The 27,496-nt window shown below is 53.4% G+C and overlaps 2 protein-coding genes across 5 annotated transcripts in view; one reads left to right on the top strand and one right to left on the bottom strand.

Annotated features, from left to right (window-relative positions):
- Window positions 1-27,496, bottom strand: part of RAB37 (RAB37, member RAS oncogene family) — a 73,875-nt gene that overhangs the window by 1,851 nt on the left and 44,528 nt on the right. The window contains exons 1-8 of one of the 3 annotated variants that reach the window (XM_012662395.1): window positions 6,386-6,478; window positions 3,583-3,693; window positions 2,494-2,535; window positions 1,953-2,019; window positions 1,808-1,860; window positions 799-864; window positions 174-230; window positions 20-96 (exon numbers count right to left, since the gene is read on the bottom strand). In XM_012662395.1, coding sequence (XP_012517849.1) covers window positions 20-96; window positions 174-230; window positions 799-864; window positions 1,808-1,860; window positions 1,953-2,019; window positions 2,494-2,535; window positions 3,583-3,693; window positions 6,386-6,478 — 566 coding nt within the window. Of the gene's footprint in view, window positions 1-19; window positions 97-173; window positions 231-798; window positions 865-1,807; window positions 1,861-1,952; window positions 2,020-2,493; window positions 2,536-3,582; window positions 3,694-6,385; window positions 6,479-11,895; window positions 12,007-27,496 lie in introns of those variants that run through there. The other 2 variants (XM_012662393.1, XM_012662394.1) reach the window with 2 other exon arrangements.
- The window catches only part of LOC105824804 (CMRF35-like molecule 1), a 34,713-nt gene continuing 30,104 nt past the window's right edge, over window positions 22,888-27,496 (top strand). For both annotated transcript variants that reach the window (XM_012662391.1, XM_012662390.1), the window contains exon 1: window positions 22,888-23,017. In XM_012662391.1, the coding sequence (XP_012517845.1) occupies window positions 22,975-23,017 (43 nt within the window). In that variant the 5' untranslated portion in view covers window positions 22,888-22,974. The remainder of the gene's footprint in view (window positions 23,018-27,496) is intronic.

The raw sequence follows: 27,496 nt of genomic DNA, 5'->3' as shown, positions 1-27,496 counted from the left end.
TTCCCAGCTCAGCTCTCACTTGGCAATGGCCAGAAAGGCTAACTCCACGTTCATGCCCGTCTTAGCGCTGGTCTCCATGAAGGGAACGCCATACTCCTGCTCGGGAGAGAGTGTCCTCAGGGCCAGGCTCTGGCTGCCCCACCTCTCACCCTGCCCCATGGGCAGTCACTTACCCTGGCCAGTGTTTCTCCGTCGTCGGAACTGATCACCCTTTCACTGCTCACATCCGCCTGTCAAGGCCATATGGGTTATTCTGGGGAAGGAAACCTTGACCCCAGCTGGCCCGTCTTTTGCCCCAGGTGCAGGCCCTGCCCGCCCTCTGCTGGTGGCCTGAGGGACTGCAGGCAGGTGTGATGGGCCCGGAGCCAGGGTTTCTGCCTAGTCCTGGGTTGGGGAAGTGGATAACTCTCCAAGGCAAAAGGTGTGGTGATCCAGCCCCAGAGGGGTGACAGCCATTGGGGATAACCCTTTGCAGTCCTAGCCCCTGGCCTGGAACCCTGTTTACTATGCTCTAATGGGGGCCGAGAGCTGTGCAACCCTGGATCTCTCAGGCAGCAGGTTGGCCTTTCCCTGGAAGAGGCCATTTGTCCAAAGCTGTAAGAGGGCAGATGGGGTGAGCAGAAGCTGCCAGATATGTCTGCCCCTGAACTGGAGACTGGAGGATCCTCTGCAGGGTGGGCATGGGGGAAGGATGTCCACAAAGCCACTCTTGGGTGGCCACGGGGCTGGGTGGTGCTGATGCTACAGCCGAGGGAAAGGAGGTGCAGGGCTGGGCTGGCCCTGCGTGGAGCCACTCACCTTGTTGCCTAGCAGCATGATCACCACGTCCCTCTGGGCACACTCATGGATCTCAGTGAGCCAGGCCTGCGGGAGAGGCATGCTGAGCCAGGCCGAGGCTGAGGACCAGGCCATTCTTCTCCCTCTCACTCTTTCTTCTTCTGGCCTGTTTGATTCTGCTCAGCTACTCGCTACCCCTGAACATGACACCCTGAGCATTCTCTCATCTATGATTTTGGCCTCTCCAGTCCTGGGTAGCTTTCCTTGATTGCCCTACTCCAATCAGCACAGCTCCCAGTTTTATGGCAGATAGAGATGGCATGGAGAGTTTACATCACAAATCAGTCGGTGGTCACCAGTGATTTCCTGAAGTGCCCTGTCAAGGATTCTAACACTACAGAAGGGTTCAGTGATCACAAGTACAGTGATTGATTCCTGATGTCTGCCGTGAGCATGGGGTTGGAAGTGGCAGTAAGAGTGCCATGGATTTTCCATCCTTTTTATAGTTATGTGTCTTATTCCCCCAGCAAACTGTCCTTGAGGTCAGGGAGCACATGAAACCTATACAATGCTGTGCACAGAGTCAGTGCTTGAATTCATTCAATTATTGTATCGACTCTCTGATAGTTTTCTTGTGAGGCTGCAGCCACTCGATGTTGGCCCAAGTTACTTTTTTGAAGCTTGTGCTGGATGAATGTAGACTTTTCTGGCTGGTCTCTGCCCTTGGTCTCTATGGGTAACTGTCCAGGGTAGAGCTGAGGCTGTTCTGAACACTTTGACATGAAACACACTCGTGAATCACAGGGCCATACAGGTGCTACAGGTCACAACAGCCTGCTTGGCCTCCGTGCTCACGTGGCCATCAAATACTCAGTAGCAGATGTGACTTCTGAGTCACGGCTAGGTGTTTTTAAGAAGGTGGCAGAATTCTACACTCCTCCTCCTTCCCACAGAGCAGGGAGCAATCCTAGCAGGCACAGGCCCTGCCTTGGCTGTGTGTGGGTAGGAGCCAGGGGAAGGGAGGACCTACCCTGATGTTGTCGAAGGAAGCTTTGTTGGTGATGTCGTAGAGCAGGAGCAAGGCTGGAGGGGGAGAGGGATCAGAGGGGACTTAGGCAGCAGCATGGATGCTACCAAGGGGCTGGGGGAGGGGTTGGCGGGCATGAGGGACTTACCCTGGGCATCTCTGTAATAAGCGTGGGTGACGCTGCGGAACCGCTCCTGCCCTGCGGTGTCCCAGATCTGAGAAGGGATGGAGAAATGGTGGGAAGGAGGCCGGGTGCAGGGACTGTGCAGGTGGAGGGGACCCGCACTGTGGTATGAGATGCCTGTGGGAAGGTGGGGCTCTTTCCTTCTTTAGGTTCTCAGGGGCTGCTGAGCACCTGATGACCTCTTGGACGGTGGTAATTACTGAGTTCTCAAGCTCATTCAGCCCCAGGGGTTGAGGGTGTCCAACCTCCTAGAGCGGAGGCAGCCCAGGAAACTGGGGAGGAGATGGAGGGGGGCTAAGCTTGTCTGAAGGCATTTTGAGCTGCCTTTGATAGAAGAGAGGGTGCCTGGGAACTGCTTTTTCTGCAGACATCAAACAAACAAACCCATTTCCTCTCTCGAGGGCCCCACAGGAAATTAGCCCAGGCCGAGGGCAGGGCTGCAGGCCTCCTGTGACTTGAGGTGAGGAGCCTCCACCCCAGCCCCTGTCTCACCCTCCTGTCTCACCTGCAGCTTCACCCTCATGCCATCCACGGTCACCACCTTGTTCTGAAAGAGAAAAAGGCAGAGTGGGGGAGGGCAGGAGAGGCTTGGCTTCTGAGCTCTGCAAACATCCTATGCAGTGCAGGACCCTCTCCAGGCCTAGAGGGGGTGCAGCGTGCCCCAGAGATGTCTCCAGCCAGATCACTCCACCGGGGCATTGGGGACCCTGTCCCAGACACTTCCACTGTGGGGTCGTCTCTCCTGGGGACTGCATCTGCTCTTCTCACAGCACAGCAGGGCAAGGGGAGCCTGAGAAGCTTCCTGGCTCTCTCCAGGGCTCAGCAGGCAGCACAGGGCCCTGCCCTTCCTGGCTTTGGCCTTCCTCTCCCGGAGCTCGGCTCCGGGCCTGTGACCTCACCCTTAGAAGTGAGGTGCCCACCAGCATCCTGGGGGCCACGGAGGCCAGATCTGCAGGATCACCTTTCCTGTAGCTGCCCGCTAACTCTGTCACCAAAGAAGCTTCACCTCTACCCACTGGAAGCTGCGTAGCCCCTCTGCCAGGGTCAGACCCGCTCTCCTGGACCCTTTGGGTGTGCAGCGCTTGGCATCCCTGATGCGGACTTGTGAGACGGAGTCACTAAGGTGAGACAAAGGGACCCTGGTGAGCTGCTCTCTCCCCACGTGGCCAGCCCAACTCGTAAGCCCAGTGCAGTACCGTGCCTTCGGGGAACTCTAGAAAGACCGATTGACCTTTGAGGGCTTGCCAAAGAGGCCCAGCTCAGGGGGCAATGGGCAAGGGGCTCTGAGGGCCAAGAAGCTCAGCTCATGCTGTGGAGGTGGCCACCCTGCTTGGGGGCAGTCCCCCAGGGAGGAGAAAAGGAAGACAAGGAAGATCCAGTCTCGTTTTTCACATCCTGCAGGTGGGCAAGGAGCCAGCCCTGCCCAGATCCCTTCTGGCCACCTCTGTGGTCCCAGGGGGAGCACCCCTGGTACCCCCCAGGCAGTGAGCCACAGGAGTCCTCGGCAGCCAGGGTGGGCGAGGAGAGGGCAGCCCCTCTGCCTAAGCCACCGGCCGGGCTCGCTGCCTGAGGGAGGCGCCTGCAGCCACCTCACCCTGAAGTCAATGCCGACGGTGGCTATGAAGGTCCCGGACAGGAAGGCCCCGTCTTTGAATTGGATCAGGAAACAGGTTTTGCCGACGCCTGAGTCTCCCAGAAGCATCACCTAGGAGATGGGGCAGAGGCAGTTAATGGGGATGGGGGAGCTTCTGGGATTCCAGGAAGAGACAGCTGGAAAGAGGACCGAGGGCTGGGGAAGGATGCTGACAGCGCCAGGGGCACTGCTTCCGGAAAGCCTGCTGCTGCCTTCCCCCTGCCTCTCCTCTCCATGCTGCCTGGCTCGGCCTCCTAGGCTCTCCCTCTGTGCCCCTGGTCTGCATCCAATTTCCTGAAAGCCCGAGTTGAGACCTCACCATGAGGGAGTCCCCAGCTGTGTTCGGTGGCATCAGAGAACCAGCACATTTGTATGGTCTAGCCTCCAGCCACATTTGCCCACCATGCCAGGACTGTGTCTGTGTGTGTGTGTGTGTGTGTGTGTGTGTGCGCCACCCATGGACACGGGTGGGCTGGGCTATGCTGACGGGAAAGGGGAACGTTAATACCTCGGACAGGGATTCCCGCCCAGGGGAGTCTCTCAGCATCTGCTGGGGGCGGGGCACTGTCATTTGTATGTCTAGAATTACTATTATTTGTTTTGTTTGGGGTGTCAGAACATTTATTTGGAAGTTTGTAATGACATTTTGTTTATAAAAGGGCTGCATGAATTAGGGAAGGTTGAAATTTATACTGAAGTGGGGAGATGTTTAGTCTGAAGTTCTTTCAGTAGAAATCCCCCAAATGGGACAAAGGACTGCAAATTGTCATCCCCAGGAGGCCGCAGTGGAGGTGGGGTAGGGCCCTCCCCATCATCTGGCTAGGGTCTGCTCATCTTCTCTAGGGAACATGCGAGAATGGTGGAGAGGAGCCCTTTGTCCAGCCATTCCCCAATTTTTGGCAACAGGAGTCTAGACCTATTGCTGGAATTTTCCCAACTGGCTGGTTAAACAGCTTAATGGGTTGAGCAGGGACTGGGTTTGAATTATTTTTGAGGCTCCTAACTTGACAATGGAGCCCAGAGGCTTTCCTGCTGTGGGCGTGGGCTACTGGGCTTTGCTAACTTTGGTGGGGAGGCAGGGCTCTGAGTGGAAGGTGTTTGAAGGGTTCTGGTTTGTAAATGGCCTACTGTGTGACTCTGGGAGTATTCCTTAACCTTCCTGTGGCATGGTTTCCACAGAAAGTAGAAGGGCCCAGGGGTAATTTCTTTGAGGCCTTTCTAGAGTCTGTTAATGGCTAGGGCTGATAATGTTGCCGTGAACCACCTAAGACTCAGGGAAGAGTGGCCCAGGGGTGGGTACTACCTGCCTGTGGCCCCCATCCCTCGAGTCTGGTCCAAGTAGCTCCCACCGGACTCCTCTCAGACTGTCCTAGGGACAGACCTAGGGGCCAGCTCTCCTGTAGATGCTACTTGGCCAAGGGACAGATGAAGGGGTGGGGGACAGGGAGCCCTCTGAAGGCTGCCCTCCTTTCTGGCTCCTGGGTCCCAGCCCCAGAGGGGAAAGGAGGGAGGGAGAGCCAATGCCTGTGTACTTTACAGATCACAGCTGCCTTGAGCAAACGGTGCCGGTGCAATTCCACCAAACACAAACAAACAGCCCTGGCCAGCCTCACCGCTTCCTAGGCAAACAACCCAGTTGGTTTGCAGGGCAACAAGGTCAGGCCATCCCCATCGGCCTGGAGGCTGGCCATCAGCAGCTCCCCCTCCCCTGATGGCACAGGGGACTATTTCCTGCCACAAGCCCACACAGGGCCCTTATCTCAACCGCTCTGGGCGGATGACTTGCAGAGTGGCTTCCCCTGAAACAGGAGGGTGGAGGCCAAGGCTCCCAGCAAGAGTGACCCCTGGGGTGGGGGAGGAAACCAAGGCACAGAAAGAGGCCATGCAGCAAGATCCAGGCCAGCCCTGGCTCCTCCACCTCCCAGCCTGGGAGGAATAGTGGAAGCTCTGGGCCCCTCAGCATCTCTTTCAGAGTTTCTGGTACCTGCCCACTCCGAGGGCACAGACGCACAGACCGAGGGGAGAAGGACCAGTGTGCACTGCCGCCCCCACCTGCTTCGGTACCCGGCACTCCTGCAGAGGGAACAAGCTCCAGAGAGCCGCCTTACAGTTTTCCCAGGTGCAGGATGTTGTGACTAATCGCTGAGATCTTTCTCAGGTTCTAAAAATTCCCAGGTGGGCCTGCATGCCGGTTAGCAGCATCCTCCTGGAAGGAGGGGCTTCCTGTTGCTGGGAGGAAGGTGCGAGGCAGTGCTTGGAGGGGTGGAGAGGGAAGGGGTAGGATTAGGAGCAGCTGGGGTACCTAAGGCCTTAAAACGATGTCAGATCTCAGCATAGCTCGGGAAAGGGCATTAACCCGGAGTTGCGCCGCCTCCGGGGGCGTCCTCCCTGCGTCTGCAGGCAGCCCCATTTCCTAGCACCGTCCTAGCCTGTGCCCAGGGATTGCGCACTTAACCCTTACCACGAAACATGGGGTTCCCGGGGGCGCGTACTGGCTGGAGCGTGGCAGAAGAAAGCTGAGTTGGGGTCCGCGGGGTGGGTGTCGCTCAGTCTTTCCGATCTTCCTCGCCCCGCACCCACTGAGCCACCCAGATCCCCAGAGGTTGCGACAGACCCAGAGACTATGTCCTCACCCTCCCTCCCTCCCTCCCTCCCTCCTCGGAGGGACCCGGCTGCATGGGAGAAGGGCTGAGCCCACCCAGAAAGGGGCGCAGGGAGGGGTGTAATTCAGAGCCGGCGCGGGTGTCCCCGGCCCTGGACCCACCTTGCCCGTGAGATCATAGCTCGGACAGCAGGGCGGGGAGCACAAGGGGGCCTCGCCATCCCCAGCGGCCGCGGCGCCAGGCGTGCCCGTCATGTCCCTGGACGAGAGGTGAGTTGGGCCCGCCAGCCGGCGAGGGAGCGCGCAGCAACCGCCCCGCCCCGGGCTCCACCCACTCCCTCCTCCCCGCCACCGGCCCGGACCCGCACAGGCTCCTCCCTCCGTCCCGCCAGCCCCTCGACGACACCCGCCCGGAGCGGGATGTCCCGCGAGGGCGCGCAGAACCGCAGGGTCCGCGCCGAGGGGAGGGCGCACTCCCTGAGCAGTGCTGGCCGGGCTCCGCGCTCTTAGGGCATGGACCAAATCCAACCCCGGGACCGGCCCCCCAGGGTCGCCAGCCGCGGGCTTAAGGGCCCATCGGGGTGCGGGCCGGGGAGGCCCCGCCGACCGCGGAAGCGTTCCCGCTGCCGCTGCGCAGTGTGGCCGGCAGGCGGCGCCCGAGCTCCGGGCAGCTGGCGGCAACAGGTGGCCCGGGGCCCGGAGCCGGGACGCCCCTGGGGCGCGACGGTTAGAGAGGAGGCGTGCATTCTGCGCAACGGCGAGGCAGCTTCGTTTTTGCTAATGCACCCCGGCCAGAGCTCATCTGAGTATAGTTTTGTTTACCAACTGATACTGTGTGGCACATCTGCACTGGGTTGTTTTCGAGGCCTCTGGTTGGTGCTGGGACTTTGACCCTTTAGTTCATTTCTCCCCGACCTGGTGGGCTGCGTCCAGAATGTCGCACTATGGGAGAACCTTCACAGGTGGGCTCTGCCGCACACACCTTCCAATCAAGGGCTCCTGAAGGCAGGGCCAGCCTTATTCACTTGTGGCCCTCACCCTGGCAGGGAGTAGGTGCCCAATGATTCATGAAGCTGTGGATCATTTCAGCAGAGTTGCCAGGATACCCAAGGAACCCTGCAGCTCCTGGCTACAGAAGGTGGGGAGTGTGTCTGGGGTTGCTGGTAACACAGTTTGGGGACCCTGTGGCCTGGGCCAACCATTCAGTTACTCCCATCTCAACATTCCATACAAGCACCTCCAGGTTACAAAGGAACCGGGTCTAGGGGTGCATTGCAAAGGGACTGTTTGAGGGGTGTGTAGGGAGGGGAGGGAAGTGGCACCTGCACTTCTAGGGGTGGGGGCAAGGGGCACAGGGCAGATGTGACCTATGGGCCACTGTAGGCCTTGTGGAGACTGACTTTGTGTACACCAGCTTCCAGCCCTGGATTTTTTGGCATCAGCTGGAGGTATTTTCTGGCAGCTTGGAGACGAGCCAAGAGTGGGGACGAAGGTGACTTTCTATAGAGCAAGGAGCTGAGGTCACCTCTTCTGGTGGGTGAGCACAGGGAGGGACTCAGACAGGGAGCCACAGACGGGAGAGCGGAAGCTGCGCAGCACCTTGCAGATGCGTGTCGTTGGTTGCTATTTGGATGCCAGAGGCTCTTGCTGCAAATGACACCCCGGGCTGCTCAATGTCCTGGGCTCCCAGGCTCCAGAGGGCTAACACGGGATCCCTGCAGGGCTGAGGGTTTTCAGTGCAAGAGGGCAGTGGCAGAGGAGGAACGAGACAGGGGCAGTCACATACCCCTTGCTTGCTTTTTGCTGTAAACCATGACATTGTGGGTTAAATTGTGTCCCTCGAAAGATATGTTGAAGTCCTATCCGCCAATCCTCAGAATGTTCCTTATTTAGAAATGACGTTGCAGATGTCATTAGTTAAGATGAGGTCATACTGGAGTAGGGTGGGTCCTTAACTCACTATGACAGTCTCACAAGAAGAGAAGAGAGACACACAGGGAGAGGACAGGTGTGTGAAGACAGAGATGGAGCAGCGCATCTCCAAGCCGGCGAGTGCCGAGGACTGCAGGGGACTGCCTTTGGAGAGAGCATGGCCCTGCTGACACCTTGATTCCAGACTTCTGTCCTCCACTGTGGTTTATGTCGTTGGCTCCACCAAGACCCTCTTTGAACTAGCAGAGGAATAAAAGCACTCCGGCCGCATTGCTGCGTGTGCTGGAGTCTGGATGGACTCATCCGCTGAGGGAGGAAGTCCATGAGCACGGGGAGAGGCGCGGCGGGCTTTCCTCCAGGCCACGCCTGTCTGGCCCACTGGGTCTGCAGTGTGTGGCCAATGTCATACACGGAGTGTGCACACACTGTCCCCACGGCCACTGTAATGTCCTGCGGTGTGCTCAAGGGCAGCCTTGGGTGAGTCAGAAGCGAGTGGGGGGTCAGTGATGGTCGGAGTTGGGGCTGTGCAGGAGAGGGGCTCCCTGTGGGATGGGTCTTTCGGTGTGGTCTCCAGGAGAGGCTGACCCAGAACACCGCACGCGGGAATCCAGGCCTCCTGGCCTCCACTCTGATGTTATGTATGTGCCAAGGCAGCCCGTGTCTGTCCCCAGACACACACACCACAGACACCCCCCAACATCATACCATCAACACACACACCTCACACCACACAGCCTACATTATACAGACGCTGCATATCACACCACGCACACTCACACGCTTCATGTTACGCCACAGACACACGCCCCATGCTACAAATACACACCTACCTTATGCCACACACACAATGCCTTACACAACCCCCAAACAGACACACCTCACTTCAGCCCAAACATACGCGCGCTTGTCACTGCATCACAATTACAGACACAGTCCACATCCCTCCATCCACACACACGTCACCTCCCTGCACAAACACGTGCCCCTCAAATTGACCCCACATCTCACATCATCACCAAATGCACACATCATCTCATAAATTACACCGATACCTCTCATCGCCCCCAAATCTGAAGTGCACACACACCCTGCATTGCCCCCAAGGAGATACCCCAGCCCCCTGAGCACAGGTCACACCCACACATCACACAGCTGTGCTGATAGAGGAGCACCGAGTGTCACATGCAGCCCTCATGCTTGTTCGGAGGAGGGCCCTTGCGTGCAGCCCAGGAGGTGTGGGGAGGAGATGTCCCTGCCATCTTGGTGGGTGGAAGGAAACCCCAGAGCTGAGGAGCGGCGCAGCTCAGCGAGTGCAGGGTCGCGGGGTGGAGGGGAGACTAGGACAGAGGCTGGAGGGACGAGGCCTAAACTCATGTTCAGAAAATGCAGCACATGGGCCAGCTGCATCCGAGCCCCCAGCTACGTGTCGGATGGCAGATTCTGGGTCCCCAGCCCAGCGGCACCGAGGCAGCATGTGTGCGAGTGGGCTCAGAATCCGCATTTCAGACAGGCTTCCCGGAGGCTTTTATGTGCACGGAACGCGTGTTTGAAAACTACTGGTCTACACTGCGCGACAGCTTGACCGGCGGGTGAAGCGTTTAGACGTTATTTGGAGAGCAACACCGAGACACTGACAGTTGCAGGTGGGCATGAGCAGCGCAAGGCTTTTGGAAGATGAATTTTGCAGCAGTGTTTAGGCAAGACTGGAGAATTTGGCGGAAATGGAGGCAAGACTTAACAAGGGGACCTGAACTGGGAGGGAGGGGCCGGCTGGGCAGACTGCAGTGTGGGCCTGCCAACGCTGGTGCCCCAGTAAACCCACCCGCAGCCGGATCGATGCGCTGGTGATAGAGAATTTGGGGAAGACCTTGATTTGAGAGGCATCCACACAGGACTCGGGCAGGCCCCACTTCCAGAAGGCAATGGGCCTGGCAGTTTCTGGGGCGAGGGCACACCCAAGCAGTCCCATGCTCGCCTCTGGCTCCATCCCTCCCCTGCCACCCTGGGATCCCTCGGCCCCCTGAGCCCCTTCTGCTTCAGTGCACATTGCACAGGAGTTCCGGCCACAGCCAGGGCCAGCCACGGGGCACTGCCAACTGCCGGCTACGTGTGGTATTTCAAACCTCTGTATGAACGACAGATCGGTAAGCGGCTTGCAGCCGGGCCTCAGGGTACTGACAGGTGCCAAGCAGGCAGCTGAGCGTCTGGAAGGCCCATCCCAAGGACAGTGGGAGAGCCCAGCCTGTCCTGTCTCAGGCTGTGTTGGGCTCTCAGTTTGACCACACACTTTCTTTTTCTCAGAGATTTTGCCAAGCAAGTGGCAAAATTTGCAGATCCCAGCCCTGTGGTCTGTGCAATGTGAATTGGAGTCTGACACTCACATGCACCCCACTCTCTGCCTCCACGCCAGGCAGGGGGAAGGACGCACGAGGAGCCGTGGTGTGACTGTGAGGCAGACTGGGCCTGGGCTGGGGTGGGTGATGCCTGACACCAGGACATCTGGATTCACTTCCCGGCAGCCTGGTCCAAGACCTCAGGGATTTTCAGGGCAGCCTTAGCCTCCTGGGACTCAGCGCTGCCCCACCCGGCACTCCCTGGGAGCCCAGCAGGTCCCAGTCGGGAAAGAGGCCCGGGCACTGGTGTTTCAGGGTGGATTCTAGGCCCTGGAACACACCCCAGCCAGGCTCTCACTTCTGATTCACCTCCTAGACAGTCACCCAGAAGCCATGTCCATCCTGGATGCTTTGCTCCTTGCTGTGACCCCATGGGCAAGCCCAATTTCTGGGTTCCTTCTCTCTCTTCCCACCAGTGTGGCACTGCTACGTCCCGGCCCCGAGTGTGATCTCACCGGCCCTGTGCTCTGAGTCCCAGGGGCTTCCAGACACCCATGCTGTTCAAGAAACAACATTTGCTCTTCCCCAGCTCCGGATGCCAGGATTCTGGGAACCCAATGGAGGGCCCCTCTCCTCCTGTCACAGTCCAAGAGAGGAACAAAGCCCTCCCCTGGGGTCTTCCCAGAACTCAAGGGCAGTGGAGAGCAGCCGCAGGCTCGGTGAGAGTGGAGGGAGACGGGATGTGTGCAGAGCAGGGACTCCTTGGGCTGCACAGGGGCTGTGGGCAGGACCAGCTTGGGGACACTGTGCTTCCTTGACCTGAGCCATCTGCTGTGCTGGGCCCGGGGCTGGAAACAAACCTTCACCTCAGCCTGCCAGCTCCCTAGGGAGGACCCATGTGACAACCCTAAGTTTGGGCTATGCTTAAAATGTTGTCATCCCTTTGTCCCTCCAGATTCTACCTGCCTTGGAGGGCTGACCTGAGCAATGTGTGTCAAGACATTGCTTTGCTTTCTAGCTTCCAGTTGTGTCTAGCCTGTGGGGAGCCCCAGAAAGAGATGGGGGGCAGGAGAGTGAGGCGGGACAGGGATTTGTTCCCCTGGCTGCCTCCATGGGGGCTTCCATGGGCTGCCTGTCCCTCCACCGAAGGGCACACATGGCTCCTGCCAGGGGTGCGCCCAGTAGCCCTTCCCCTCTCCCTTTAAGGTTAGAGGTGGACGGAGCCCCTGCACTTCCCCAGGACACCGCACCATCCTCCTACACCTTGGGGAATGGTCTCGCCAAACCTCCTTGAATGATCCAGCGTGAACATCCACCAATTTCCTGCTGGCACCCTGACAGAGACATGCCAGGGCCCCAGGGCCCCAGGGCCCCGGCCCAGAGCTGGCAGTGCCAGTGGGTGCTTACTGTGAATCCGATGCCCACGGTGGCTGAGAAGGAGCCTGGGATGAACTTGCCCTGGTCGAACTGAACCAGCAGAGATGTCTTCCCCACGCCACTGTCGCCCACCAGGATGGTCTGCAAGGGAGCAGCAGAGACAGGGGTGAGCCCGTGGTGGGAGTGATGCCTTTGAGATGTCCCTGTGGCTGTGGAGTGGGTTCTTTCTTTGCACATGTGTGCACATGCACACTGACGACACACACACACAGACATACCTATACTCACAGACACAAACACACGGACACACACATACACATAGACACAGAGACATGTACACACATATACATACAAACATACCTACGCTCAAAGACAGGCTCAGACATAGACACACATACACACAGACACACAAACACACCAAACTCTTGATTTTCTATTGAAGTCACTTAAAAGGCACGATGGCACAGAGGAAATCTTGTTCCAACCCAAGTTAATGAACGTCTGAGATGACCATGAGAATGTGCCTCACAGACTTCCAACCGTGGGGCGTAAGTGACCGAGGGTCCCCACTGCTATGCTCTGAAAGCCATTGTTTATTTAATTAAATTAACTAATTAATTAATTGATTTTTTTGAGACAGAGTCTCACTTTGTCGCCCTAGGTAGAGTGCAGTGGGATCATCACAGCTCGCTGTAACCTTTAACTCCTGGGCTCAACCAATCCTCCTGCCTCAGCCTCCCGAGTAGCTGGGACTACAGGCACTTGCCGTGACACCTGGCTAATTTTTCTATTTTTAATAGAGACAGGGTCTTGCTCTTGCTCAGGCTGGTCTTGAACTCCTGACCTCGAGTGATCCTCCCACCTCGGCCTCCCAGAGTGCTAGGGTCACAAGCGTGAGCTCCCACACCCGGCCTGGAAATCCATTATTGTGTTTGCACCGAGGCTATGCTTGCCACAGGCAATTCCCAACCAAAGGCAGCATGTGGCAGGGACATTGAGGCAGGCTGGGAGACACAGGACCCCTCTGACAGTCAACTTTAGCTTGAGAACTCCCTCATAGCTTTGTGGAACTTTCCAGAGATCACATGGTGGTCTAGGACACTTCCACTCATTGTTCCTGCCCTCTCTCCGTCACGTGGGGTCAGATCTGCATCGCGGTCCGATGGCTTCCCTGGCCTCCCTGGCTCCTACCCCCTTTCTCTCATAGATATTTTCCCCTAATAAAATCCTTGCACGTTTAATTCCCTTTTGACATCTACTCCTTGGAAGAACAGGACTAACATGATGTCCACAGATCTCCTGTATGGGAAAGTCCACAAAAACCAGTCTGTAGAATAAAACAAAATTAGGATGTCTGGCAGAACATTCACACTTGGCCTTGGGACGAGGCCTTGGAGAGGGCAGCATTTCAAAGAGAAGTAGATTTTTGGAAAGAAGGGAAGGCCACTTTCCTCTAGGAGGTCCGTACTGGGAGCAAGTAGAGGTGAGAATTAGCCTGGAAGTTGAGATGGAGTAGTTGAAAGAAAATCGTAAACAACAAAGAAGAACTCTGCATGTATCCAGAGGCTGGTACCCTCAATGAGTGAATGAATGAATGAACGGATGGATGGATGAGTGGTTAAATGCCTTGGTTTCAAAGTAGACAGTAGCCACTTTCCAAAGACAAGCGTTCAAGGTTGTTGGAGACACAAACTTCAGCTGGATTTGCAAAAACATAAAGACATAAAAAAACAAACCCCAAAACATGAAAGCATAGAGATTGGCAGGGCCTCAGCCCCAGCCACTGTTCAGCTCTGACAGCAGCAATGAAGAGAATCGGTGTCGGAGCACGTTGAACATGAGGTTGTTCGTGATGCTGACTTTGGACGTCTCCTGACTATGGTTACCCCACCCCCACCTCCACAACTATTGAGCTTTTATTTCCTCCTGGGCTAAAGAGCTCCATTTGTTTGTTGTGTGCAGTGGCTTTGATAATTTACGTCTCAAATCTGACTTCCTCAGGCTTTAAGCAGTGCTTCCTAGAGAGAATATTCCAGAATGTGAGGGGTAGTTCAGCCATGTTCACCTCATTCATTTCCTAAAGGATACGACAGATTTTTAATATTTTCCCTTTTATCCTTTTTCCTTCCAGGGTGAAGAGTTCCCATCCCTTTCTCTTCTCATCATGGGAAACAGTCTGTCTTCTTGGATTTGCTGGTTCAGTGGGGACGGGCCCAGGGGTGCACACGGGGGTCAGGATTTCAGACTCCGCTGCAGCCTGGCTCCAGGCAGGGGCAGGAGAATCAGGAATCTATTAGCAATGACTCCGAGGGCTTTTTGTCTGGGCCGTGACGGAGAGCTCAGAGCTGATCGACTTACAAGTACTGTTGAATTATTTCCCCCAAATCCACGACCTCCGTTAGACTTGTCCCTCTTCTGTCTGTGCCCCTCCCCATGAAGCAAGGGGTCCACACAGCTAAAGGCCCCTGCCCCCTTATGGACCACACTTTGCTCCGAGCTCACTGTCGGTGTCGCATCCCCAGGTCAGAGGCGTGGCCAAGGGGTGGCCATGTGCAGGGGCTGTGGACAGAGCTCAGATGTGAAGTCTGAGGTGCCCACATATGTTCTCTTGAGAGCCTTTGGGGTTGGGGTGTGTAGGACGGGGAGGAAAAGGGGAGCAGCTTGTGGGTGGGGGTCTGGGGACAGGAGGCTGGCTGTCCCTAGGCTGCTACATTTTGGTGTGGAACTTCTGAGAATCCTACATTCTAACCTGGCTTCCAGGTTGGTAGGAAGATATTTTATCCAGGTGGGACGATCAGACACACTCGATTTGATAGTTTTTGTAGCTTGATTTGGAATGCTGAGACACTGCAACACACGGTGTGTGGGCCTCCATTTGTACGCTAGCCCCGACCCCCAAATGCCCGGGATGGATCTGCCCAAAACCATGACTTTAGATATGCAATGGAGCGTCTCTCTCCACTCAACAACTGCTGGGATTTTTCCCGCAATTCCTCTAGGTTGGCTCCAGTTTCACTGCTTGGAGAAGCCAGATGTCAGCCTGGGGTCCATATTTTTCACCGCGCCTTCCCTCTTCGTGTTTCCCTCGGCATTTACGAACACGTCAGTACATCGTGGTTCTGACAGAAACCTCTGTGCTAGCTTTGCCACCATTCGGACAAGTGTCTTCGTTCTCTCTTCTTCAGTCATTTTGTCCATGTCTGTATTTGTGCCTCATCCACTTCCAAAGGGACAGCAAAACCCACATCTACAAGCGGGCAGTTAAAGGTCATGCGTGAGAAAAGGCTCAAAGGGTGTGTGTGGTGGGGTTCGGGGAGCAACTCTCCCACCCCAGAGTGAGACTGGGTCGTTGCCCATTATTGCCCTTGAGCATGTGTTGAGTTCTAGGTTTCCTGGCAGTCAAGACAAACTGGGGAGCCAGGGTGTGTGGTGCTTTTTGTCTGACTTTTTGCCTGAGTCCTTTGCATCCATGAGTGTTTCTCCTGGCATGTGCTGCTAAGAGGAACAGACGTGGATTCTTCTGTAAGGGCCGCTGAATAACAACCCGGGCAATTGCAATTTTGCAGATGATGCTAAGCCTTTCCTATAGCTGTTGTATCGACCCTGGGTAAAAGCAGGGGCCTAACATTAAATCACGCTTCATGCAGGCCTCTCGGCGGGAGCCAGGCTAATGTTGTCTAAGTACCCTGCTTTCCTGTGACGCCATCATTCAGGGGCAGCATTTACAAAACCTAGATGAATGGGGCGGTTACCATGGCTCCTAAAGTGGCTCTGAGTGACCTTCTTAACAAGATGGGAAATTCAGATGCCATAAAGAAAAAGATCGACCGATCTGCTGGGTGCAAATGATAATGCTTTGGTTGACAGAAGATTCCAGAAACAGGGTCAAAAAGAAAATGACACAGGAAAAATATTTGCAAGAAATATGACAGACCAAAGATTAACATCCCTCTTAATATAAAGAGCTCCCAGAAGAAAACGTCAATAGAAAAATGAATAAAGGATGTGAATAGGCATTTTTTTGGGGGGTGTGTGTATATGGTTAGTTTTGTGTGTCAGTTTGGCTGGGCTAGAGTCCAGTGACTCAATTAAACACTGATCTAGATGTTGTCGTGAAGGTATTTTATAGACATGGGTAACATCCAGTCAGTTAAGTCTTCAATAATCTGGGTGGGCCTCACCTGATTAATTGAAAGATTTTAAGAGCAAAACTGAGGTTGCCCTGAGTAAACAGAAGAAGAAATTCTGCCCCAAGAGCGCAGTGTCGGCTCCTGCCTCAGTTTCCAGCCTTCTGGCCGGCCCTACAGATTTTGGACTTCCTGGCCCACAGTTGCGTAAAGTTGTGTAAGCCAATCCCTTCCTACACATTCCTCTCTCTCTCTCTCCCTCTGTCTCTCTCTCCTCTGCACTGTTTCTGTTTCTCTGGAGAACCCTGACTGGTATGATGTAATAATATAATACATAACGGTTAGATAAAAGGCTGATACGCTCAGTATTGGCTCAGATTTGGGGAAGCAGGCACTCATATGTACAGCATTGGCAGAAGTATACATTGGGACAACCTTTGGCAGAGCGACTGACAACATCTATGAAGGTTTCGAGTGCAAATTCCTTTGACTCAGCGATTCCATGGTTTCCTTGCGAAAGCGCACCGGTCACGTGTGTGAGGATGCTCGCCGTAGTGTTTGCAAGAGAAGATAATTCAGCAATAGAGATTGGTTAACTTCCTGTGACCAAATAATTCCAAAGCATGTGAAAAAAAAAAAAAGAAAAAAAAAGAAAAAAAGAGAGGCTGGTTAACTAAATTTTAGAATCTCCACACAGTGCAGTACTGCGGGAATGATAAAAGAATGAGGTGTATCTATATGTACTGTCTGGGAAAAACTATATTATTAAGTGAAGGAACCTGGGGGCACAGTGACATCCTTGCTATGACGACCTGTGTGAACTTTACTTGGGTGTCTGTGCTGCAGTATGATAAACTTTTCTCGGGGGGCAACGGAGGCCAACAGGGTAACCTTAGAGGTTCTGGGGTAGGTGGGGGACAGAGAGCAGACTTTTACTTTTTGTTTTATCTCTTTGTCTTTTTTTTTTTTTTTTAACATTTGCTTGCATTACCTTTTTAAAGAAAGTGATAACTGGGAGTGTTATGGAGCTGGCATTATTAGCTATGTTTTCTTTCTTCTTTTTTTCATAAAAATAGACTTTATCTTTTAGAGCAGTTTTAGGCTCATATCAATATTGAGGAGAAGGTACAGGGATTTCCCATACACCCCCTGCAGTGGGGGTGTATGCACATGCACACTCTCCAGTGTTATCGATAGCCCCCAATGCCAGGTTTTCTTTTTTTATTTTTCCTTTATTAAAAAGCCCTAATAGGCTGGGTGTGGTAGCTCACGCCTGTAATCCCAGCACTTTGGGAGGCTGATGGGGTGTGATTACCTGAGGCCAGGAGTTTGAGACCAGACTGGGTGACACGGCAAGACCCCATGTCTACAAAAAATAAAAAATAAAAAACCAGGCAAAGCAGCATGTGCATGAATTTCCAGCCACTCAGGAGGCTGAGGAAGGAGGATCGCTTGAGCTCAGGAGTTCAAGGCTGCAGTGAGTTATGATTGCACCACTGCATTCCAGCCTGGGTGGCAGAGCAAGACCCTGTCTCAAAAAAACAAAAAACAAAAAACAAAAAACAAAAAACCAAAAAACAAAAAGCTCTAATAAGTGTATTAATTCATTTGGTGAAGTAAATTTATACACGAGTGACCCTTTATTTAACCTGGAGTAAATTGCTTTTCTACAAAAGAACAACAGATTGGTAATGAATACATGTACATATATTTAACAGCAGTTATCTCTGTGTGGTAGGACTGGAGGTGATTTAAAATGCATTATTTGTGTTCATCCGTATTTTGTTATTTTTCTATAATGAACACACATTACTTTTGTAATGGGAAAAAAGCCCGTATGTGTGCTGGGCAGGCACGTCGTGCCAGGAGATTCTGGGAAAACCGGAGACGGATGCCACGTTTACCTAACTGTTGCTGGACAAATGCTTGCTTTATTTTTCCAAAGAAATCTACGTCATTAATTGGTGCTTAAAAAAGATCCAGCTTTCTGGGCAGAGGGAGGCTGAACTGCAGCTCTTCCACTTCGTCAATTTCAGCAAGTATCACATCCGGCAGATACCGGAGGAGCAGGCGGCAAAGATGACAGATGCTCTGTTGTGAAAATCGAAGCGCCCTTCTGTCTTCTCGTCCTCGCAGAGGGCTAACCCACTGTGGGTCTAGTCCACCTGAGCTGCTATAACAAACTGCCATAGACTGGGCAGTGTATAAACAACAGAAATTTATTTCTCACAGTTTTGGAGGCTGGGAAGTCCCAGACCAAGGCCCTGGCAGATTGCGTGTCTGGTGAGGGCTGCTCCTCACAGAGGACAACGTCTCACTGTGTCCTCACATGTTGGAGGGGGCAAGGCAGCTCTCTGGGGCCTCTTTTATAAGGGCGTTAATCCCACCACGAGGGCTCCACCCCCCATGACCTAATCACCCCGCAAAGGCCACCTCCTAATACTATCGCATTGAGGATTAGTTTCAGTGTATGAATTTTGGGGGGCACAAGCTTTCAGACAATACCACCCACTCTTTGGAGACCCGTGTTTTTCTCAAAACTAAGCTTTGCCTCTGCCTGAATTCCTGGAAAGACCTTAGCTGACACCCAGTTTCCCATTCCGTAGATTGCAGAAAAGGGCCATTAGGTCTGGAAAATGTTCCAGGTTGGTGGCATCAGTCACTTGCCTTGTTAAGTTTTCAGTTCACGGTAAAACATTCTTTTGCTTTTGGAGAACTAGTTTTAAAAACAACCTTGGGGTGGACACTCTGATGCCATCAGCTTTGGGATTCTGTTTTATTAACTCTTTGATGTCAGATTCCTTCTTCATTGTTGACACTGAACCGGATCTGTTGGCAGCTGTTCTCGGCTCCCCGGCCACCCCCGCCTCTGTGGGAGGCAGCATGGCTTGCTCATACTAGCCAGCTGCGGGTTTGAACCCTGGTTCTGCCCTTTACTAGCTTGGACAAGTTACTTGCTCTCTGAGCCTCAATGTCTTCATCTGAAAAATGGAAATAATGTCACGTTTCCTCTGGATTAGTAGTGAGGATTCAGTGTGATAATTATGCAAAATATGGAGCATAGCACAAGTGAGTAGAAAAGATGTAGTACAGTCGGGTCCAAGGGCAACTGAAGGGTTCAGGAATAGTAGCTGGGAACAGTTATGGTTTATAAGAACAGAGACTTGTTCTTAGGCGCTAGACAGAGTCTCCTAGCAGAGCATACAGGGCCAGGGGCAGAATGACAACGCAACAAAAATAGTGTATTTGTTTATTCATTCTCTGTCAATATTTACTGAGCACCTATTGTGTGCCAAATGCAGATCTAGCCACTGCTGGCACAGCCCGTGAGGATGTCTGTTCCAGAGTGGGAGAGACCCAACTAAGCCAGCCCTTTCCATACGGGAGCTCCTCTGCCCATGAAGAAGTTGAGTTCTGAAAAGATCATCTGCAGTTTGCAAGCCCAAGTGACCACGAGGAGTTTGGGGTTGCAGTTTCTGGCTGCACTTCTACCAAACAGAAGTGTGGGTCGGCCACCAAAACTGTGCAACCAGACATGTGCTTTTTTCTTTTTAGTGATGTCTGTTTTATGGGACATCATTTCTCAAAGTAGACAAAGTGCGGTGAAAAAAATCTGTTGAGCATGGAGTGACATAAGCTTATACAACGCATCAGTGTCTCCATCTGATTTCTTGGAGTAAAAATGCATTTCTGTAGGAAGAGATAAAAGATGAGTGAAGTACGAACCTTATCATTAAAAATAATTATCGCAGGCTGGTGAGATTCGGGGGCAATTACATCCTATTTTTTTAAACCTTGTCTGCATTTCACAATTTGTTTTCCTAAAATGAACATGTGTTGCTCTTGTAACTTAGACAAACTTATTATTTTGAATCACAAGCCACAGATGGCTCCATAGGCCCAAGGTCTGCTGTGATCTGAGCAGCATCAGAGGGAGGGGTGCAGGAGGGGACTGGAGAGAGGAGAGGCAGGAGGGGCCGGGGTGCGGAGCTGTGAGGGACAGGTGGGAGGGAGGAGAGGCTCGAGGGAGCAGAAGCTACCGGGCTAACGCTGTGCTGCGTGTAGAGGGCCGAGCAAGACAGCTGCCACCGGGTGGGTCTAGGTTTTGTGGGATTGTCTTTTAGTTTTGCATTGCCACGATAATGCTGCAACACACTGCCTCGAACTCAGTGGCACACAAGTTTGTGCGTCAGCAATTTAGTCTGGGGCCTTTCTGGTCTCAGTTGGCCTCCCTCGCATTTCTGGGGAGCCATCAGCTGGTGGCTGTCAGCTGGGGCAGCTCGGCTCTGCCTTGTGTGTCCGTGAGTCCGTCCAGCAGGCCTGCCTGGGCGTGTTATCCGGCAACAGCAGAGGTGCAAGGGGGAGGGGGGAAATAGATCCATCTTTTTCAGGAGAGGGACTATGAAGTCAGAGGGTGTGTATCCAGGGAGGCATCGCTAATCGATCTACCATGGGCCTGGGGCTGATACAATTCTGCGGGCCCTTTTGAAGAAAAAGGATTTCCCAAGTTAGGGATACAAAATTCAGTACAGGGTCTTGAATGGATCCTGACTAAGTGAGGGGTGTTGTTTAAGCTCCATCAGCTTCAGGGCAATCCCTAGAAGCCCCCACCGAGTGCAGCCGAGGAGGGGAGCACAGTGGAGCCACAGCGGTGCTTGCGGCAGAGCCCAGAGCGAAGTCCTCAGTGAAGCCCCTCCAGCCCGAGGGCCTGCGTTCCGAGCGAGCGTCTGCCCAGGTGCCTGTGAAGTCTGGCTGCCGCTGTTTCCTGTTGCTTCTCCATTGAGAGGTGGTGCAGTTCTTTGGTTTTCTTCAGTTCCACCTGGTTCAGACTGGTTTTGTGATTCTCAAGTGGGCTGTGCAACAAACTTCCTGGGGAACTTCTGTTGCAGAGTGGGAGAGACCCGCGGCCCTTTCAGTATAGGAACTCCTCCTCCTGGGAGCAGGCTGGGTTCTGAAAAAGTCATCTGCAGTTTGCAAGTCCAAAGGGACCAAGCGAAGTTGCTTTAGCACGTCTCTGTCTTTGTAACCAGGAGAACCCAACAAATGCATTAACACACACACCCACGCACTTCAGTACTTGAATATACACAGGCACACACATGTATACACATACCACTAGCATACACACGTGCAATACAACATGTGTACACACAGCTTGTCCTCACAAACATGAGCATGCACAAAACGTGTGCACGCGTGCATGTATGCACATATACAAGTGCACGCACATACACACATAGGTGCTTTAGGGCAGGGAGAGTCTCAGGTGACCTGTCTGATCCCTTCTTTCACAGATAGGAACACGGAAGCTCTGGGAGGGAACTGACTCAGGCAGAAGTCAACGCCCAAGCCGGGATTAGGGCCTCAAATGGGTTTTTGAGGACACAGAGCCCCCAGAACAGCCAATTCTCCTGTATCCCCATGGGCACATGATTCTCTGGCCTTGATTCAAAGGGGAATCTTCCTCGGGGGGCCGTGTCTGGGAGGGGCCGGAATCGGAGGATGAGGCTACAGGCAGGGCTTGTGGTAGTCAGTTCTCTTCACTCCTTGCTGCCTGTGCCCAGGAGAGGAAATGTTGTCCCTTAACCCTTGTTTCCCAGGACTGCCTCACTGTGCTTAATTCCTGGTCACTTCCCTGGAAGCCGGTGGCTTCCCTGCAGCAGAGGGCTGATGTGTGTCAGTGTCCCCACCCAGTGCCCTGGGCAGAGGACCCGTGGGCAAGCAGTGGAGACCAAAGGGCTGGCCAAGCCTCTCCTGCTTCCCCGGACTGTTGACATTACTTTATGGCTGCAGATATGTAAAGTGAGAGGCCACCTCTGGCCACATCCTGGAAAAGCCATAGCTTGTCATCTGCTGTGTTTTTCTGTGCAAATAACCTCCCTGCACTCTTATTCATTCCTGATTAGGGTGTGAGGGGTTGTTTTCCTCCTCGGAACTCACTGTCTTGTAAAGATGTCCCAGGGTGTGGGACACTTGGCGAAAGTGGCTCCAGGTGCAGAATGTGAGAAAGGCCCAATACTTTTGTAACCCCAGTGCTCTGCCCTGGGGGCTCTCTGAGATACGGCTGGAGGGGAGAGGGGAGGTGAGCATGGTTGTCAGAAGGGAGCAAGGCAGGCAAAGCTAGGGCTTCCTCTCTCTTTTTCTTTCTTTCTTACCTCAATAAATAGCTATTATAAGGTGGGGGTGGGAGTGAGGGGGTGATATTCACAAGCAATGAGCTGGTTCTTCTGGGAGGAGTCCCTGGAACAATTGACATGTTTCTGGAGGTTTCAGGCTAGTGTAGGTATCCGTGGCCTCTCACCTGGTATGTGTGGGGGGCAGTATAAGAGTTTCTGTTATTCTCTGGACAAAGTCCCTCTTGCCCCTGGGCCACCAGTGTCCTGCCTGCATCTCCCTGCTCTTTGAGACCCTCTCCTTGCAGTCTGGTTTTGATGCGCCTGCAGCCTCCTCACCCCCTCATTCCAATCTTAGCCCTGGAATCTCTCCTCTGGCTTTCTGACTTTGGCCCCAAGCCCCCTCAATCCCGATGAACTCCTGGCCTTCTGGGCTCCTGAGAACCTGGCTACACCTGAACTCCCAGGTTTAGGGCATTCTGCCCATCAGCCTTGGCTCACCAGGCCCCAACCCGCCTACCGTGGAGAAGGATGGGTAAGGGCTGGCCAAACCCGGTGGGCTGTGTCTGCGGATTTCCAGAAGACAGAGAAGGAGCCCAAAGTTCTCTTTTTAGAGAAGCCGCGGTAGCTCCGGACAGGGAGGTATTTCTCAAAAGGTTGCTCATGCTCACTCCGACGTCTTGCATTGCTAACTGCCTTGAAATTTCACCCATTCCACCAACTTCCTCTTTTAGTCTCATTCACAGTGGGAAGTGACCGAAGGAGGAAGCGCCAGGGCGAGAGTGAGCGAGAGCAGAAGGTGGCAGATGAAGGAGCGGAGCCCGTAGCTGGCTCTTGCTGACGGCCAAGGGGACCAGTGCGAAGAGAAAATGCACCTGCCGACACTCTTCCTCCTCCTCTTCTGGCTCTCAGGTGAGCGGGCCTGCGCTGTCTCGGGGAAAACTCAGCCAGCAGGAAGTGGCGGCAGAGGGAGGAGGCACGAGCCTTGTGTGTTTCAGCCACGCGCACACGCCCTCGCCCAGTGTCTCAGCACCTACGGTTGCTGGGGCAGGAATGGTCAACGTGGCCTTTATGATAAACCCAGCACAAGGCATGACTCCTGGCCACCCCCAGGGGCTGATGACATAAAATGGACAGACTGATGGGTCCCCACACTCCCCCACACACCTGGCCAGGGAAAAGCGGAAGAGCCCGGGTTGCTCAGGAGAGCCGGGTGGACACCTGATCCTGGACAGGACTGTCACCTTCGTGAATGAGTTATGAGCAGGAAGGCTTCGGGGTAGAAGTGGGGGTGGAGGGGCTCTGAAGGAAGGAAAGAGTGGGTTTGCCAGGCAGGGAGGGAGCGGCGATTCTAGACATTTGGGGCAGGAGGGAGGGTAAAAGTTGCGGAGGGACTGAGATAGGGGCAGAGACCCACATCTGAGGGCTAAAGAAACCTTAAATTGGTGGATATCATTTTGATTAAAAACAAAGGGGATTTTCCTGACTTTTAAACGTTGGAGACTCCAGGACTCAGCCAGGGCTGCTTCTCTATCTGGAGTCCCTCCCTTGCTGAGCTCATCTACTCTCTTGGCTTGAAAGACCACCTCTGTGCAGGTGACCTGCAGTTTAGCATCCCCAGCCTAGACACGGCTCCCAGGACTCCAGAATCTCACATCCAGCTGCCTACTCAGCATCTGCGCTCAGATGTTGACTTTTCAAACGGGACCTGGCCAAGTCTCCCCACTTGAATCCCTTGCCCCCGAGTCTTCCCCATATTTGTGTTTGGCAACTCCATCTTTCTCAGTGCCCAGAAAAATCTGGGACATCCATCTCTTTCTGTCATACCATGTGCTGATCCTTGGAAAATGTGAGCCAGATCACGCCTCTCCTCTGGTCAAAACCCTCCAGTGACCTCCCAGCCTACTCAGTGTGGAAATGCAAAGTCCTTACAGAGGGTACAAGGTGCTCACAATCTCGTTCCCCTGCTGTGTCACCTCCTGGTATCTTCTTCTACCCTTCTCCTCCCGGCTCAAAATACTCCAGCCACACTGGCCTCTTAGATGTTCTTTGAATGAGCTAGGCACATTGTGGCCTCAGGGCCTTTGCACTTGCTGTTCTTTCTGCCCAGAATGTTCTTTCCCAGAGAGCCACAATCTCCAGTCCCTCACGTCCTCCAAGTCTTTGCTTCTCATTGAAGCCTTCATTGGTGACCCTGATTAAAATCACAATTCCCTTGCATTATTTTTCTTCATTGTTTGTCTCTTCCCATCCCCTATTTTGATAGACTGTAAGCTTCAAGAGGGCAGGGATTTTTGTGCTTATAACCGTACTAGGTACTTATTAGACAAATAATAAGTGTTCGTTGAATAAGTGACTATGTCCAATAGACAGGGAATAATATGATTGCCGTCACGTTCCTTCCCCAATCTTTCTCTTTCTACTTTCATAAAACTGAACAGTTAAAACTCTTAAAATTGATTGGAGAGGACATACATTGCTGATGGGAATGTACAAGGGTGCAGCCACTTGCGAAACAATTTGGCAGTTCCTTAAAAATGTTAAAGATAGAATTACAACATGATTGAGCAAGTCCAGTTCTAGGTATATACCTAGGAGAACTGAAAACACGTGTCCGTGTAAAAACTTGTACATAAGTGCTCATGACAACATTATTCATAATATCCAAAATGTGGAAACAACCCAAATGTCCATCAATTGATGGATGGATAAATGAAATGTGGCATCTCCATCCAACGGAATACTATTCAGCCATAAAAAGGAAGGAAATGCTGATCCGCATTACAACGTGGATGGACCTTGGGACATCACGCCACGTGAGAGAAGCCAGACACTGACGCCATCCGCTGTATGATTCCGTTCCTATGAAATGTCCCGAAGAGAAAAATCTATAAAGACGGAGAGTGGATTAGTGGTTTCCAAGGGCTGGGGAAGGGAGTCAGGGGAGTGAGTGCTAATGAGCATGGTTTTTTTTCTGTGGGGGAGGGTGACGAAAAAATTCTGGAATTAAATAGTGATGATGGTGGTGCAATTTTGGGACTGTACTAAAAAACCACTGAGTTGTACATTTTAAAAGGGTGAATTATACGGTAGGTGAATTATATTGCAATAAACAAATAATGGAGAGCAGAGAGAAGGGGAGCAGTAGCGTTCTCCCTGGGGGTAGCACGTGGCAAGCGTGTAGATCGGAAGCTCTGGAGAGGGGCGTTCATGGCAACTGGGCGGCCCTTAATGGCTTGTGACGTTTTCATGTGGTCTGATTTGATCCATCAGTCACAGAAATGAAAAAGATAATTTCAAAAAGTGGTGAGTACTGTGAGGAAAACAACAAGATGCCATGACACGGTGGGATGGGGCAGGGGAACTGAAAGGACCCCTCTGAGCAGGGTCTCGGACGTCTGTCTGAGCTGAGACCGGGAAGAAGAGGGAGGGGAAGGGGCAGGCACTTAGGAGCAGGGCTGGCCTTCCAGGCACAGGGGACAGAGAGGGTAAAGGGCTCTGGAAACGAGCTTGGCCAGCACGTTTGAGGAACAGAGAGGTCAGCATGGCTTGTCACATGCTTCGGAGCAGCCCGGTGGGGCCGGTCACAGGTATATCATTATCTCTTTGGGCAATAGGTCACAAGGGAGGAAAGTGACCTGCCCAGGACTGCAGGGGGGGTGAAAGCAGAGTGAGGAGTGGTTTTGGGACACGCGGCCCCGAGTTCCAGCGTGGAAACGGCGGAGGTGGGTTGTGGGTGAGATGCTCGGAGATGCGCGGGCCAGGCAGGGAGAGGACGGCCGGGACTGTGTTCTCCTGACATCTGGAAACGGAGGAGCTTGGTGGCGAGCAGATGTGAGTCGCGCTGGGATGTGTGTGGCCGGGTGTGACCGAGGCAGGCTGGAGGTCGAGCCGGACGCAGCGGCACCTGCTAACGTGGGACTGGGCGCCGCTGGGAGCCCCTGGGCCTTGGCCCGGCCAGCGTCTCCGGCACGAGCTCGGATCGCCAGCAGCAGATGCACCCAGCGCTACTTCCCTCTTCTAAAGAGTCCATTGTTTTAAAATACTTAAGAAAAAAATTACTGACCAGAAAGTTCATTTTCTGTGACAAAGGAAGCGTTATTTTGGATTTTTTTTGCACTCAAAGAAGTCCATCTGCAAGAAAGGAAGAGATTTTTGACGACCCTATTTTTTTCAGAGGAAAATGAACTGCTGTGTCCAACCTCAGCCACATCGTACGTGGTGGCAGAGACGGAAGGGGCCCCGGGTGTGCTGACCCGCAGTGGAGACCAGCTGGTGTCCTGTGCCCAGCTACAGACGGGCCAGGCCTGATCCTGTCGCCCTCTGACTGTGTGCAAGTCACTTGTCTCTGGGGCCCAGGTTCCTCCTGCTCTGGGGCGATCTGGCGTGGTGCAGGCTGGGGGTACCTGTCTGAGGAGAGGGCTGCTCCCCAGCGCTCAGCGCTGCCACCTGTGTCAGGAGGGTCTGGCCAGCAGGACTGGTGCTCTGCCCGGGTTGGATGGGACGTGGGCGCCAGGGACAGAGGGGTCCAAGCAGTGAGTGGGGCAGATGGTTCAAAGGTCCGGCCCAACCCCAATGCTCAGACGAGAGCCCAGGGGACTCGCTTAGGAGGCGAGATGGGCTAACGAGTGACCCCGGGTGGGGTGGTGTCTGTATTAGTTTCCTCTTGCTGCTGTGACAAAGTACCCCGGCACCAGTTATTATGTTAGGTTCCAGCGGTCGATCGGGAGTTCTATTAATAAAATCAAGGTGTTGGCAGGGTTGCATTCCTTCTGGAGACTTTAGGGGGAGCATCCATTTCCTTGACTTTTCCAGCTTCCAGAGGCTTCCAGCATGTTTTGTCTTGTGGCCCCACGTCATTCTGGCCGTTGCTTGTCCCCACGTCTCCTTCTCTGGCTCTCACCCCCGTCTCCCTCCCATAAGGACACTTGTGCTTACAATAAGTCCCACCCGGATGATCCAGGACACTCCCCCATCTCGAGGTCCTTAATCACAGCGGCAAAGTCCCTTTGGCCACGTGAAGGACACATTCTCAAGTTCTGGGGATTAGGAAGTGGACATCCTCACAGAGTCATCACTCTGCCCACTGTACCGTCGGACGGCTTGTTCCAGGCATTAGGTTTTCCCAAGATTTTGGACATAATAAATGCTCATTGTAGACACTTAGGAAAGTCCAGAAAACAAATGAAGAATTAGTGGGGGAAAAACCTCTTCTGTCCACAATCTTGATGCCCAAGGCAACCAGTTGTTCACTTTTTGACTTACTTCCTTTTAATTTTTTTTCTATGAATGTTTTAAAGGTTAGTTGAGATTATACTATAGATGAGATTTTTAAAAACCCATTTTTCCACGGTGGCTCATGCCTGTAATCCCAGCACTCTGGGAGGCTGA

This window comes from Propithecus coquereli, unplaced genomic scaffold (assembly GCF_000956105.1).
Source record: "Propithecus coquereli isolate 6110/MARCELLA unplaced genomic scaffold, Pcoq_1.0 Scaffold76, whole genome shotgun sequence".
NCBI lineage: Eukaryota > Metazoa > Chordata > Mammalia > Primates > Indriidae > Propithecus > Propithecus coquereli.
The sequence above is the reverse complement of the archived record's forward strand: the minus strand, read 5'-3'. Positions and strand labels throughout refer to the sequence as shown.